Source organism: Sceloporus occidentalis, unplaced genomic scaffold (genome assembly GCF_023333645.1).
Source record: "Sceloporus occidentalis isolate IW3139 unplaced genomic scaffold, rSceOcc1.0.p SCAF_15, whole genome shotgun sequence".
Taxonomy (NCBI): Eukaryota; Metazoa; Chordata; class Lepidosauria; order Squamata; family Phrynosomatidae; genus Sceloporus; species Sceloporus occidentalis.
In genome coordinates this window covers 3,663,732-3,678,452 of record NW_028316995.1, presented here as the reverse complement: position 1 = coordinate 3,678,452, position 14,721 = coordinate 3,663,732, and the positions used below count along the sequence as shown (strand labels likewise).

The 14,721-nt window shown below is 39.1% G+C and overlaps 1 protein-coding gene across 1 annotated transcript in view; it reads right to left on the bottom strand.

Moving 5' to 3' along the window:
- LOC149303153 (protein kinase C epsilon type-like) overlaps positions 1-14,721 on the bottom strand; it is a 154,784-nt gene that overhangs the window by 45,010 nt on the left and 95,053 nt on the right. Inside the window, exons 5-10 of the mRNA XM_089481650.1 lie at positions 13,779-13,864; positions 13,102-13,231; positions 12,254-12,396; positions 10,003-10,099; positions 9,113-9,327; positions 8,458-8,631 (exon numbers count right to left, since the gene is read on the bottom strand). Coding sequence (XP_089337776.1) covers positions 8,458-8,631; positions 9,113-9,327; positions 10,003-10,099; positions 12,254-12,396; positions 13,102-13,231; positions 13,779-13,864 — 845 coding nt within the window. The remainder of the gene's footprint in view (positions 1-8,457; positions 8,632-9,112; positions 9,328-10,002; positions 10,100-12,253; positions 12,397-13,101; positions 13,232-13,778; positions 13,865-14,721) is intronic.

Here is a 14,721-nt window from a genome sequence, read left to right as displayed (position 1 = left end):
CTTGGCTGGTAAGTAGAGAGAGGAATAAAAAAAGGTGCCATCTATAGAATGAAGTTTTTATATTTTGCCTCTTAGGTAACTCTGTATCACCGCCAACAATCCATACAGCCAGCTCTATGACCCGGCTGCCAGCTGTTCTCATGGGCTATTGGTACTGTCGGCAGCGTTAGCCAATTGTACCAAGCACAATACCCAAAATGCATGGAATGGCGCTCTGTTTAGGGGACAAAAGCAGTGCGGGCATATGTCTCCTGGTTCGCCACTAACATTTGCACCAAATCTGATATCTCATCAGGCTTCTCCATGATCTCTGTGTCATGTTAATGATCTGGAAGCACGTGCACAAGCCCAATTCTCCTGTCATGAACTGAATCCATGATGTGTGTGGGATCCCGGAAGGTGAAATGGCCCAGTAGAATTTCATATGTAAAAAAACTAGCAAGCGTAAAAATACTGGATAAGTAAAAATAAAACAAAACCCCAATGCAGTTTTCTACAAATGTAAATTCAGTATTTCAATTCCACATATAACAGGCTGAGCAGTAAAATATTTCCATGTTTTTACAGAATCGGTGAGCATACCGCCAGAAAGTTCCTAAAGTAGTTCTTTAATTCGCCCTTGCTGTCTTGACCTAATGAATTTGGGTGCCTTGGCTATAAATTGAATGACGAGGGCTGAGGTTTAGTGTTTTTTTGTGACAAGCTACTAATGTCTTCTTAATTAAAACATTATACAAATAAATATACGTACGGAAACTATATTAAGCTTTCTCCATAAAACAAAAAAAAATCAGTTCTCAAGGAGATTAAATATGTTTTCCTGCGTAACAAGGCCAATAAAATAATTTACTGTTTATATTCCTAGGGGAAGTAAACTAAACATTTTTATATGTTTATACAAGAAAAATATGGGAATAAGAATTTGGTAATTCGTTGGGGTCGGTAATTCTTATGTTATCTAAGTGGCAACAATTTAAACAATCTACAATATATGTGTTGAGCCCTTTGGTTCCTGATAGAATCACTAGAAGGTTGGGAATATTCACTAACATTTTTTTATTATTATTAATATTATAAAGCAGCAAATCCTATATTTAAGATATCAACGAATCAAGCTACAGTTATATTTTATAATATTTTTTAGGTAGCCTTTTAATGTGAAACATGTTTTCGGGACTTACCTCCAGGGCCCTGTTATGCTGGCCGGGTCATTGAGAAGAAGCAGACATGCATGTGGAGCACATATATGTATGCTGTGCCCACTTCTGCATTTAATATTCATTTTCCTATCTTTTCAGGGCACTATAAAAGGCTTACACTCTATAGTGTCTATTCACTAAAGTGAAAATTACTGATAGTGTTCATACATTATGAACATATAATCCTATCGAGCTTCTGCTGCAGGAAGAGGTTGGCTGGCCATGTATAATCCATAGTTAAATCAGTGAGATTTCTTCAACGTCTCCTCACCCACTGAATTATACATTCTTCAGGGCCTGCTCAGCTCTAGAGAAACGTGCACGTGTTGGTTCTTCATAATAAATAGTGAAGCGAGGGAGTTTTAACCACAACTCTACCTTTGTTAAACAAACCCATATGGACAGTTAAGGTCCAACCAATATGGTGAACCCAGCTGCAGAGGACAAACAAGGTAATGGATGGTGCACGTGTGATTTTTTTTTTCTAAATAAAACATGAGAAGTAAACAATATATGAAAAAACATTGATATACCCATCGACAACCCCTTTTCCCTATTGCCTCTAATCTGTTATCCTTCACCTGCTCCCAGTTCCCTAACACCGTCTTCTCACTGTCTGACCACCATCTACTAACCTACAACTCTGCTGCGGCTCCCAGCCCTTCTCAAACCTAAAAGACCTCCACAAACGGATAGAAATCTACTCATTGACCGACTACCACTAACCTACTCCTACTTCTTCTTTCTTCTGCCACTAACCCACTCCTACTTCTTCTTTCTTCTACCACTAACCCACTCCTACTTCTTCTTTCCAAAATCTCCACCACCTACTGCCTTGTCACAACACAGTACAATCATATGCCGGCCTGAGGCTATAGATAAGGCTTCTGCTTCTATTGTGTCCCAGTATGTCTTAATTTATTTAGGTTATTGTCAATTTTGTATACTGTCAGTGTTAACGTTACCGTTAACGCTTCCCCTACTGTAATCCACAGGCGGTTCTATAAATAAAGCGTAATATAATTTAGTAATAAAACTGATACAGATATTCTTGCTCAAAATTCTACTTGTAATAAGAACATTACATATTTTAAGTAAGAGGTTTGATCCCCACGGGTTAGTATAAAGGTGTGATAAACATGCCATGGATCATATTTGAAGTTTTATAGTTCCCACAATCACACTTTCCACTGGCTGGAATCCCCAATAAGCTAAGATTTTAGCTTACTTATCTGTTGTTTAATACAAGCGTTTGGCTTATGACGAGACTCCAAATAAATGGAGTTTTTTTCTTCTTCTAACATCCGTTGCCCAACTGTAAACATATTTTCAATGTTAAAGGGGTCATATCATCGCCTTTTACATGATGTTGGGATATTTTTTTGTGAATTTACTTCCTTATTATAAATCACGTGTACCAAGGTTTTGTGCCAGTGAAAGGCGGATCAATACTAAAACCGCGGATGACCAACCTACTTATTTTATATAGTCATTAAAAAAAACAGATGATGTCATCCAAAAATGGCCTTTATCCATTTCCAGTAAAATCGTAAAATCATAACTTGCACAAATAAAGTCCAACCATTGGAATATTTTATAGTAAAAAACACAAGGTCATAATATCTGTTATTATGTTTAACACAGGATGCAAATATGTAACACATAATGCGTCTTATTTAGTTATTGTTACCCAAAGCTTGATTCTAGAATAAAATCTGTTTCACGTTTAACATAACATCATTTAGAAAGACAGAAATCCTAGTGTAATCTTCTAAAGATAATTAAAATGAAACAATCTTGGACATAAACTATAACATAATTTATCTATTAGAAGCCTGGGGCAGACACACCCGGATCATAAACTAAAGATGGATGTGCATATGCCTTTACACAATGTAAAAGGAAAATAGTAAATTTATGTTTGATTTGGGGAGGAAAGAAGCTAACTTTATGTTGGATGAAAGCAGCCATATATATGTACTTTATATAGTATGTGGACACCCTTCCTAATTATTGAGTTTAGGTGTTTGAGACATAACTATCGCTAATAGGTGTATAAAATCAAGCACATAGGCAGTTGCCTTCATAGACAAACACTGTTTAATGGGTCGTGCAGAAGAGCTCCGTGACTTCGTGGCACTGCCAGGGGATGCCACCTTGGCCACAAGCCAGTTTGTGGAATTTCTGCTTTACTGATCTTCCCCGGTCCGCTGTAAGCGCTATTATTGTGCTATTACCGTGAAGTGGAAGTTCAGTCATGAAGAGGTAGATCGCGCACACTCACAGACCAGGGCTGCCGAGTGCTGCTGTGTGTACAGCATCACTCACTACAGAGCTCCAAACTGCCTCTGAAAGAATGAAGGCTTTTATAACTGCAAAAGGGGAGGGGAAACTCCATATTAACCCCTTTGCTACCATATGGACGTACTAGTACGTCCTAAAAAGCTTTGTAGACCATTAGTACGAACCAATATGTACTGATTTCATTGACAGCCTGGATTCCCCCAGTGCCAGCATTGCTTGATTCCAGCTGACCGATCGTGTGTAATGACATTTGGCGCAAGTGTCTGTACGCTGTTACATTACGAATTCCAAATTGTGTAATTTGGCCATTTGCTGTCGCCCACCGGAGGGTCACTGGAAGACAGGAGAAACCCAGTAGTCTATGGAGCCTTGCCTGTGGTCACAGTGCGATCAGTGCAGGGGAGATTGAAGAGAAGAGAGTGAGAAACAACGTTTCCCCCTCGTCAAACAAAGGGAAAAAGTTAAAAAAATAAAAATGAAAAAAAGAAATGAAAAAAAAAAAAAGAAAAAAAAGCCCCAACAATACTAAAAATATTATAAAAAAAAGTACCCTATAGAGTACTTTGTAAGGGATGGATCTAGTCCTCTAGAACATAAAAAAAATGCATATGTCTGTAATGAGGGGATGTTGCTGAACATAAACAGTTTTTTCTTTTTTTTTGTCAGTATAGGTTTTTACATACTAGCACTCACAATTTTCTTGCATGTTTCTATGGTTTCAAATGAAAGCCCTATTTTTGGGGGGATAAAAGATGAATAAGTTGTGCATAAACATCAAGCATGGAAAAGGGAAATATTAAACCCACATATGGTAAACAGTACAAAGGGTACTAAAATCTTTCAATTCTGAAGGGGGTTAATGCTCAGAGTTTTTGAATGGGATATCTAACAAGCTCATACAGGTGTGATGGTCAGGTGATCACATACTTTTGGTCATATAGTGTATATACATGTAATCTGTCAATATTCAGGTAACACTCATTTTAGACTATTTAACCGAGATCTAATGTGCCTTTGCTGCCTATTAAATATATTTTTTTTTTGCAGGATTGACTGTGGTTTCAATGTTTCCACAGACTTAAGAAATTTAAAGTGGCCACGTCATGAAAAAAATGTTGACATTAGACAGTAGAGTATAAAAACACTGCTATAAGACACTTTTAATTATGTACTTGATATTAGATTTTGTGTTATAAAAAAGTGTTATGTATATAAAAAAGTGTTATAAAGGAAAAAAATGGAGCCAATCAGAAAAGCGTACAGGATACATCTTCTTTGAATATTTCAAATTCAATATGACTATAAGATTAAGAATATGCTTCAATAAGGAATAATGCATGCTGGAGGGAGTTATTATTGACTATTATTGATTATAGAATTATATTGACCAAGGCAAGCAGTTTCTTGGCATTTCAAGCAAATCACAGAGTTATCTTTGGAAAAAACTTCACCTCTTATCTGAAGATGGATACTGGAGAAAGTTCCAAAATATCAAGTCATGGTAAATAAAAAAACCACTTCATTCACAATGTTTTGTTTTATTCTTGTTGTGCAGAAGTCAGCGCCCTAAGCCTGGCCGCTGTATAAAGTCAGAGAAGCCAGTGCTGGAAGAGCGGACTATATTTCACACGATGATAAACGTTACAATAAAGACATCACAGAAACATAGAATTTGCTGGCAGGTAAGAACCATCCGGCCCATCTAGTCTTCCCGTTATTTCTGATATAAAGACTCAAATCTTAATCAGTCCTTGTGCTTGTCTTAGATTCAGTATAGTCATATGCTTATCCCATGTTTAAATTCCCTCGGTGTATTATCCTCTACCACTTCTGCTGGCAGTCTGTTCCATTTATCTACCACCCTCTCAGTATACTTAAACCTCCTTAAATTACATCTAAATCCCTGACCCTCAAGCTTTAGATTATAACCTCTTGCTCTAACCTTCCTCCTCCTCCTTTGAAATAAACCTCAATATTTCTATCACAACGCCCATCTCTCTCTTCTCTCCTCCAAGCCATACATATTGAGATCCTTTAGTATTAATACGTCATTGGTCCTGTATTAGAGTCAGGATAGCCATATGCCTATCCCACACATGGTTAAATCCCATGACTGTATAAGTCTCTACCACTTTTGATGGGAGTCTGTCTAGAACTAGAGGGTCAGAGGCTTAGATGTAACGTAAATTTTACTTTACCGAAAAGCTGGCGGATAAGTGGAACAGCCTCCCAGCAGATGTGTGTCAGAGAATAAAACAGTAAGGGAATGTAAACATGCATGGGATACGCATAAGCTAATTTTAAATCCAAGACAAGACCAAGAACTGATTAAAGTTTGAGTCTTTACATCAGAAAACGGTCCCTTTAATGTCCGTGCTGATATTATTCTAATGTTTTATTATTTGCAAAACAATATCCCCAATAATATGTTTAAGTGTTCGTTATTTGCACTTAAATGTTAGCGCTGTACTGTTTATGCCGCTCTGATTATTGTCCCATACAAGTCATAACTGCACACATCTCAAGAGACACTGGAAGCTATATTTAGTGTCACTAATTTCCATTCCTGGAATAGATGTTCTTTAAATTCTCAGTAAAAATAAAAAATGTGGGATGCTTATTAAAGAAAACCAAGAAATGCGGTTATACTTAGTACAGCTCCAGCTTTGTAGCAAACACAAAGGCTCTATTAAGTAAGGCTACCTGACCAGAAAATTGGGCCAAGAAAAATGACAGCTATATATATAAAATAAAATTAATATATAAAAATTGTAATTTTGATTTTAGGCTTCAGGTAAGTACTGAATTACCATTTGGAAGCCCCCTATCAATTGTTAAAATATCAGTAAATTGTATGTAAGTAATAATAAAATCATAAATTGACGTTCCTGGATTCCTGAATAAGAACATGGTCAGCTTGAGTCTTCTGCTTTCTTGGGCAAGTAGGCATTTTGGGCATTTTCTACTGCAGCATTTTTCGTGTTCATTTCAGATGATATTTTGAGTAGCCGGCCCATCCCTTATCAGGTTCTTTCAGTCCAGACAAACAATCGTTATAAAGCGACGCAAAAGTCATAGCCAAGGTATTTGCTACCATCTAGTGGAAGACCTGAGGCAACCCACTGGGCCATGTTCCTGGTTTCTTTTCGCATATCCACCAATGTGCTCACCACGTGACCGGCAGGCCTATATAGGTTAATTTCTCTTCGCTTTGATGGGGTTTTCAGTTGCAACCTAACTTTCTGCTATCTACTTACACCACTGCAGGCTCTGGATTTGTGTAAAGTTGTAGCAGATAACTTTGTATGCCAATAAAACCCACAATAAGCTTCAGAAAGCTACGGCTTGTGGCAGAGCAAAACTATGCATTGCGTTACCTCTGTATAGAGGTAGAAGAACCCCAATTAGGTTTGGTGCCCTGGGCCCTATGTAATCTTAATCTGGCTAAGGTGTACACCTTCTTTGGTTCACCTACAGTATATTGTTACATTGCAATTTTATCTTTCATGTACGGACTAGTGAAACAGCTACATGCACTGAAAGGTCTGGAAATATGCAGCGTAGGGTTGGGTAGGGGGTAGGTCAGCAGTTGCCGCCCGGGTGTAACAAAACCACGTCAAAGGGCCAGACACTTGGGGAAGGCAAACTGGGAACAACTAAGAGAGTACGTTTTCTGCCCATAACTCTTCAATTAAGCCTGTACTATGACCAACAGGACTCGGCGGCTTCTCCCTCGCCAACAGAACTTGGGGCCAAAACTAATAGTCCATGAATAGACAGAAGGGTCAGGACAGGCAGCAAAGCAACAGTCAAAATGCAGCCAATGTGTAACTCTGGGAATCTAAGTGCACCAAAAGACCACCAATTAGGTTCACTACGAGGGTGCAGACATGCACTTGGTGTTTGGGTTACAAATAAGTCAATGTGCGAAATGCCATCCAAGACAGAAATGTTTTGACATTTAACCATGACCTGCGTGATGCAATGGCATGCCATAAAAGACTCCACACGCAACGGCACGTGTGCACATACAAGACGCAAAAACACATCCAGGGGGCCACCGAATCATGGGACAGCAAAACAGCAACCAAAGGGAAGACCCCAACACCAGTCCGCTGCTTTATTACGGGATCACTGGACTTGTTCCCCCGGGGTGAAAGCGGCCAGCTCTGTCCTGGACATTTATGGAATCCCCTTGTGATTACCGCAGATTCTACGGAGGACTGTAACTCAGTACGGCGTGTAACTATTTCCTGTATATAAACCTCTGTTGAATAATAACACCGAGCTTAGATCTGCAGCCATACATTGTTAAACACAGAAATATCTCGCTGCTGTTATCTTAAGGTTATTCAGATCCTGTTTACTTGAAATGCGAATGGTATTTCCCTGCCAGCTGAGCCCTGCTCAGTTCTTCTTGCATGATTTGGCAACATGTGCAATTTACCCATTGATTGACAACAGAAATAAAATATTGGTAGTAGGGTAGCCAGATGGCTCCTTTAACCTGAGATGTTTAATTCCACTTATTCTTCACACCATGCCAGTTGCCCGTGTGTGCGTTAAACTCCCTTGCTTGTGCCCTCTCATGCAAGGGTAGGATGACAATGTGGAAATTCAATCACGAAAGATGCTGCCGGCGAGGGGACATTTTGGAAAAAGTCACATAACCACTTGAAGTGTTATAATAAGAGATAAGAGATACATTGAGTTTCAAAATACTAACAGATAACTATTACTTCTCTATATAACCAGTACGGGAGACCCACACTCACCATGGTAGGGGGGGAACATTTTCTAGAGGGTAAGGTGCTGCCCTTGGAAAGCTTGTCAACATTCTGTGAATATTTTCACTTACCTTCCATTACAATGTAGAAAATGAGTATGCAGCCAGTGATTATTTTAGATATGATGACGTAAAGAACAAAAAGGTCATGTAGTTTTGTGCCCGTACCTTAGTCTGAAAGCAGCAGTAGAGTTGCGTTAGATAAGGATGTCTTCGTGCTAGTGCCAAGATCCTTTTCTCTGTCATAGTGCAATCTACGTCATCATCTTGTAAAATCACATCCTTCTTAAGGACTTTCACAGCATACACCTCGTCTTTCCCTTTCAACTCAGCGAGCATGACCTGAAACCAATTAAAATAGCTACTAATAGGATACAACAGGGCTGGTTACTGGAAAAGTAGACAGCGAAGAGCATGAAATGTACGTGGCCCTTGTGGACCTGAAAACCACTGATTTAAGAGAAATGTTGTAGGGCGATCACTTATGTAGGCCTGACAAGTGACAACCAGCCCCACGGGTGCATTGGGGTGACGAAGAGCACCCCACTAGCCACTAACGATAAATATAATGGCTAAAAACATTCCAACCGACCATGCATGGTCATTACCTAGAACATTTTGAGCTTAGCAGCTAAACATAAGCAAAGGCTGATATACTACGAGGAATCGTCACAGGTTCTACATCAGCTATAACAATGAAGCTGAACAGGAGTAACTGAATTAGGTCGCCGACCAGGTGAATTCCACCAAAACACAAGTCATTAAAATGAAACAGTGCTGTTAATTTCAGCCGTTAGTTTGTTGATAATTAGTTATTACGAACCTTTCCGAAACTGCCTTTTCCTAATACTTTGATAAAATTGAAATCTTCCAGACCTATCTTCTTCGTCTGATGAATTTTGATCTCCCCATTCTCGCCATTTTCCCCGGGAATCGGCAGCTGGCTCTCTGTTGACGTGGTGCCTGCTGCTTTATGTTCTTCACCTCGATTATCGAAGGACAAAGCTTTTCTGATGTTGTTTTCAAGTTCTTTAATTTCTGGTGAAGATAAAAGTAAGCAACAAGAACACACGAGAGAATTATTCTACCGGAAACGAGAAGTATTCATTAAGTATGAGCGTAAAAAGCTTGGTTTTTAAATCTTGATTTTTATTTTGTTCCAACCAAAGGTTAACATTTCACCTCACCCTATATTTTTGCAGGAAATGTGTTACCAAGATCGATAAAATGGTCTGCAGAGTTCTGCAGAGAGGAATGAAAAAATCTAGCGGTGCCTAGGATGGCATTGTCTTTCTGATAAGTGTAGGACTTTCAAGGTCAGTGCCAGGAACTGGTTTCCAGTATTTCTACAATAACAGAAAGCTGAACTTGGCACTGGGTTTTTCCGGTGCTTTTTAAGGAAAGATATATCATTAAATATTCTTTGTAAATGCCATTGCGTACACTACAGATGTAAATTATCTTGAACCTCCTTAATTATAAACTACTTTTTTTTTAACCGTAGATTTAAAGCTGCACACCTGCGTGGCACACACAGTGCTACAAAATGATACTTATCTCTTACTATGTGCCAATGGTTAGCCTTAACATTTCCACATGTCAGCCATTTATTGCCCTTTTCTTTAGCCCATTTATGAAGGCTGTTCATAAATCAGCAGAATCAGCAGAAAAGATCTCAGCGAATTTTGTACGGGGAAAAAAAAAAATTCGAACCCTGATCGCATGGAGACGTGGGAGCTGATTTCGACCTGTCATCTTCAACAGATGGACCCCCAGGAACTGGCTGTTGTGTTTCTGCGCCTGCAATTAACTGGGGAAAAAAACAAAGAAAAAAGTGTTGAGTACTCAAATACATCTATTCGAACTGACAAAAATAAGAATGCTATCGTCTTGTGGGGCTGTTCCTCAGTAGAATCTGCGGTAATCACAAGGGGATTCCATAAATGTCCAGGACAGGACTGGCCGCTTTCACCCTGGGGAACAAGTCCAGTGATCCCGTAATAAAGCAGTATCCATGATCCAATCGCATGAGGCGAGACTACAGACTCACCTTTAAAATCAGTGTTCTATTCTTGAATAATGAGCCAATGATCTTGAGAAGATCACATTATAAATATACATACCCCCCCCCCCCAACATTTCAGGTGACCAAATCTGGACACCTTCATTGAAGAATATGATTAAAGGAATGGTGGCTGCAGAGTCAACGGCAGGTTGGGGGCAGGACAACCTACCTACTTCACCCATCTGGCCACCTTGCTTGGTTGAACTGCACTGTGAGAAGCCAATGTGGGGGCTTTGAATGAGGTCTGCGCTGCAAAATCAATTGTGGTCGGGGGAGATCAGATGATAGGTGGGGGTTTGGGCTGGACAGTGCCCTAACATGAAGACCATCCAGATGAAAACGCAATGGTTGGGAGGTATGCATGTCTATGAAGAAGATCCACAGAGTCTTATAACATTGTGTGCCTAAGAACATATGAGATGATATGTTCAAAGCTGTTGGTGCCCATTCTTTCAGATATTTTGCAGTTGAGTAACCGTGCAGGGGGTATCTATGGGTTCTGTGCTTAGCAAAGCCAAGATGGATCAAAAGAAAGAATAAAGATGAAAGATTGGGAGATAGTCTTCAAATGTCTAAATGGTCTTTACATTAAGCATGGTTTCCCCAAAACACGTCATATACTGTAAAGAGGCTTCTATGTCTCTTTAAAAAGCTTAGTTCTGCTATTAGTTTACAGATGAGCCGTGGAGACGTATTTAATTATTTCTGCGGTAAAATTTCACCTTTGTTTTCCCTCTTTTGCCCTCGTGATTTGCAGTCATTTTTCTTAACATCACTTAATTTCTTTGCTGCATATTTAATGTTATCTGCTCTTTGTGAAAGTACTAAATCGGTGCCAGTCACGGAGTTGCAGCATGTAATGCTTCTTGTCATGCCACTGTCCCATGACTCGACAAGGGAGTAGGAGCTGGCACAGAGTTCTGGCTTACAGCGAGACTCATAGGATGCGTGGCAGGCAAAGGTCTGTGGGAATATAAACTCAGCTGTTCACTGAATGTTTTTTCATATTACCTCAAGAGACAAGCATGGCTTGTCCTACCGAGACCTAATTTGGCTTTGTGCAGACACATGTAGTTAAGATTCCGCTTCAGTATAATGCATGATGGCTATCTGGCCACATCACTGGTTAAGGAGCCTGGGCCATGGAAATATACAGTGACAAAACAGAATTTTCTGTTGTGAACGTTCAGTAAAAGTTTTGATATTGCACATGTTGGGAAGGTAGGCATGCTGGAAAGTTTATGGAGTATTTATGGCGTACTGAAAACATCTTGGAGTGAACTTTCTTTTGAATATGTATCACTTAGACTAATCAAGGACAGCGCACTTAAAGGGACATTAAACACTTTAATACATTACACCATTGCAGATGTTTGGTGGGATTCTGTAGGCTCCCCCATCCCCCAAGCATTTACTGTTTTCTTCAGAACCACATCTACTTAGCTTGCAGGAGATGTGTTCAGCCAAATACATCCTCTGATACTTGCACTCAGGTTGTATACTTATTGCCAATCAGCTTGAGCGTTGGCTCATGTGACAGTGGGGTCGAAGGAGACCCTCCTTGCACATATGCAGAAAGCACTCCTTGATTTCTTGCCACTAACTGGCTGCTAAAGTACGGAGGCAGGGGTGCAATGCAGCTCTGGAGCTGCAACTTCTTCTTAAGGTTAAAGAATGTATATTAAAGCTCATTATTTGCAGGTGAGGGTGCATGGGAAAATAAACTGTCCCTTGACACCACAGTCAGAAGACAGATGAATACTTTATTAATTTCAAACCACGGGCTGATTCAAACATTTGTATTATTTTATGTATGGATATACTTATGACTGACTTATATCCACACCCTATAGCAAGGTGTGCTTTGTCCCTTTGACAGGACCCATTGTGAATTCTCACCTTTTTCCTTCTCTGGCCTGCGGCGGTGATTTTATCTGGTGTTACGCCAAGATCGGCTAATACTTTTGCTATTCCTCTAGAATCCACTCCACAGTTTGGTGCTACATTAGATTCACAGCGTCTATGTACGTTCATTTTACAGACTGGGAGAAGAGAGAAAACATAAGCATTTATTACTTTAGATACACAGCTTCCATAATTAAATATTATATATTCATTGTTATATATTATATTAGTAATAATAATAATGCTTATAATTATTATAATAATAACAAATACATGATACTATTTACCTTCCTTTTTGCGCAGGTCAACCCCACTTTCTTCTACAGTTTTAAAAGTAAATAGACCCGTTTTAATTGTGAATTTGTCTGTTTTTGAAGATTACAAGATATGTATTATTGTCCACATTACTTTTTTTCTTTTTTCCATCAAATTCGGAGATTTTTTTTAAACTTGAAAAGTTTAGCAAACTGTTCTCCTACACTGCCCTCTAGTGGCACAGATTATAAAATGTCAGCCTAGTTACTATTCTGAATTTCTAGATATAAAACTTCATAGGGGACAAAGGAAAAACTATGAAACGGTCCACCCTGGCGTGGCCACAGCAAGAATTAAAGGGCCCCGTATTATGACTGAAGACCTTGTTTTTTTTAGTTTGAATGGCAATAGCCTATCAGTGCCTGCTTTAACCTCTCATGACAATGAATTATTCCTGGCAATAATTAGCAAATTGTACATGATTGTACAATTATTGGGGGAAATCATCTTGGCATTCTGGGCAACCGTAGTAGGGATGATATCTAATGAAACATAACGTATTTGTTAGTAATATAATTAACAATTACCTTTGCATTGTAAACCTTGCCTCATGAGGCCCCAGAGTAAAGAACCACAGTGGTCACAAAACGTAGGTACTTTGTAGTTATGGATACTGAACTTGTGAGGCATATTGACGCTAAAACGTTGGGAGCCAACCTGCCAAAAGAGTAACAGAGAAGCCATATAAAACAATAAATAATAATAGGCACAAGTGGTAATGCATTCTGTATATGGCCCCTGTGGATAGCACCCCCAACATAATTGTTGTTTTCTTAAAGCTAAATGATCAATGGATCCATTGGCATGAACATAACGGAAATATACTTAGTATATATTTAGTATAATATCGATATGCCATCCCTCTGGCTTATGTCCATGTTTCAGACAGTTCTCCTAATTAGAGGTATACGATCATGAATATTATAGCGGTTAATAGAGTCCGTTTTATGCGGATGATGAAGAACATTATGTCATTTCCTGTCTAAGGAATATGGATCTTTTAAGCTATTCTTCAATATATTACATGAAAACTACCACTTAAGCGAAGGTGTCGCGGTACAGGCCTTTCGCTGAACAATACCACCGCAGGACACTCTGGCGGGAAAGATGGTGGCCAGACGGCAAGGGTGTGTAAGCAGAAATATGTTTTCTTTCTGTTTTTTTTTTTTAACAAAGACATCGTTTTTTTAATGTAAATATTTACCTCATCGTTGGTTTCCTGTTTCTTTAAACCAGCGCACTTCGTTATAATAAGCTCGTGGCATCTCTTATGAACTACGCAAGTGCAAACTGTAAACAAAGGATGAGAGATTGAGAAGCTCTGGCGAGCTGGTGCCAACTGACCGTATGCATTTACATTACTCTTCCACGAATCTACGTATTTAACATTCCTTAGACGTTCCCTGCATTGGGTGCGTATTCACGTAGCTGTACAGTGTGTATCAACAGCCTGCGATGTTCCTCCAGACCTTGTATTTCTACCTTTATTTAAGACCATCCTTATTCAACAATCCCGAAAGGCTGTCTCCAGAGCGCCTCTGCCGTCTGCTACATTTAGCTACTTAATAAAATAACTGCTTTCCAAGAAATTGACACATTTACCTTCAGAAATAACAGAGCAGAGACCTGTCTGAAGGTTGTACAGCGTGTTTCTACTGCTTAGAACAAAATATTTTTCCACCATGAGTCTCAGCTCCTTTCGCAGACAGGATTTTATTTTATTTTTATTTTTTTTTGTATTTATAACTTATTTTAGCCGCTACAAAAAATCAACAAAAAAGAAGGTGGTGTATTTATAGCATATAAAACCCCTAACATGATCAAGCCTTTGGAAAGCATGTGAAAAGCATTGGTAAAAATACCTTCAGAACAGCCAAATGTGTGTTCTATGTCCAGTCTTATTTTAAGGACCAAAACAGCAAAAACAAGGCTGTCAAAAAAGGGGTTAAATATATGACAGGGACAGGCTCTTAGCGACGGATAGTATACCTCTCAACTTTTTAAATAGCCTAAAAGCTGCACTTGTTTAAAGAGGTTTTAAGAGCCGTGGATCTAAATGCTCGTTACATTGCATAAGGTCTGCAGTGTAAATTTGTAAGACTTTTAGAATGAAAAATGTGTAGTTTGCTTACAGTATTTAGCTGAAA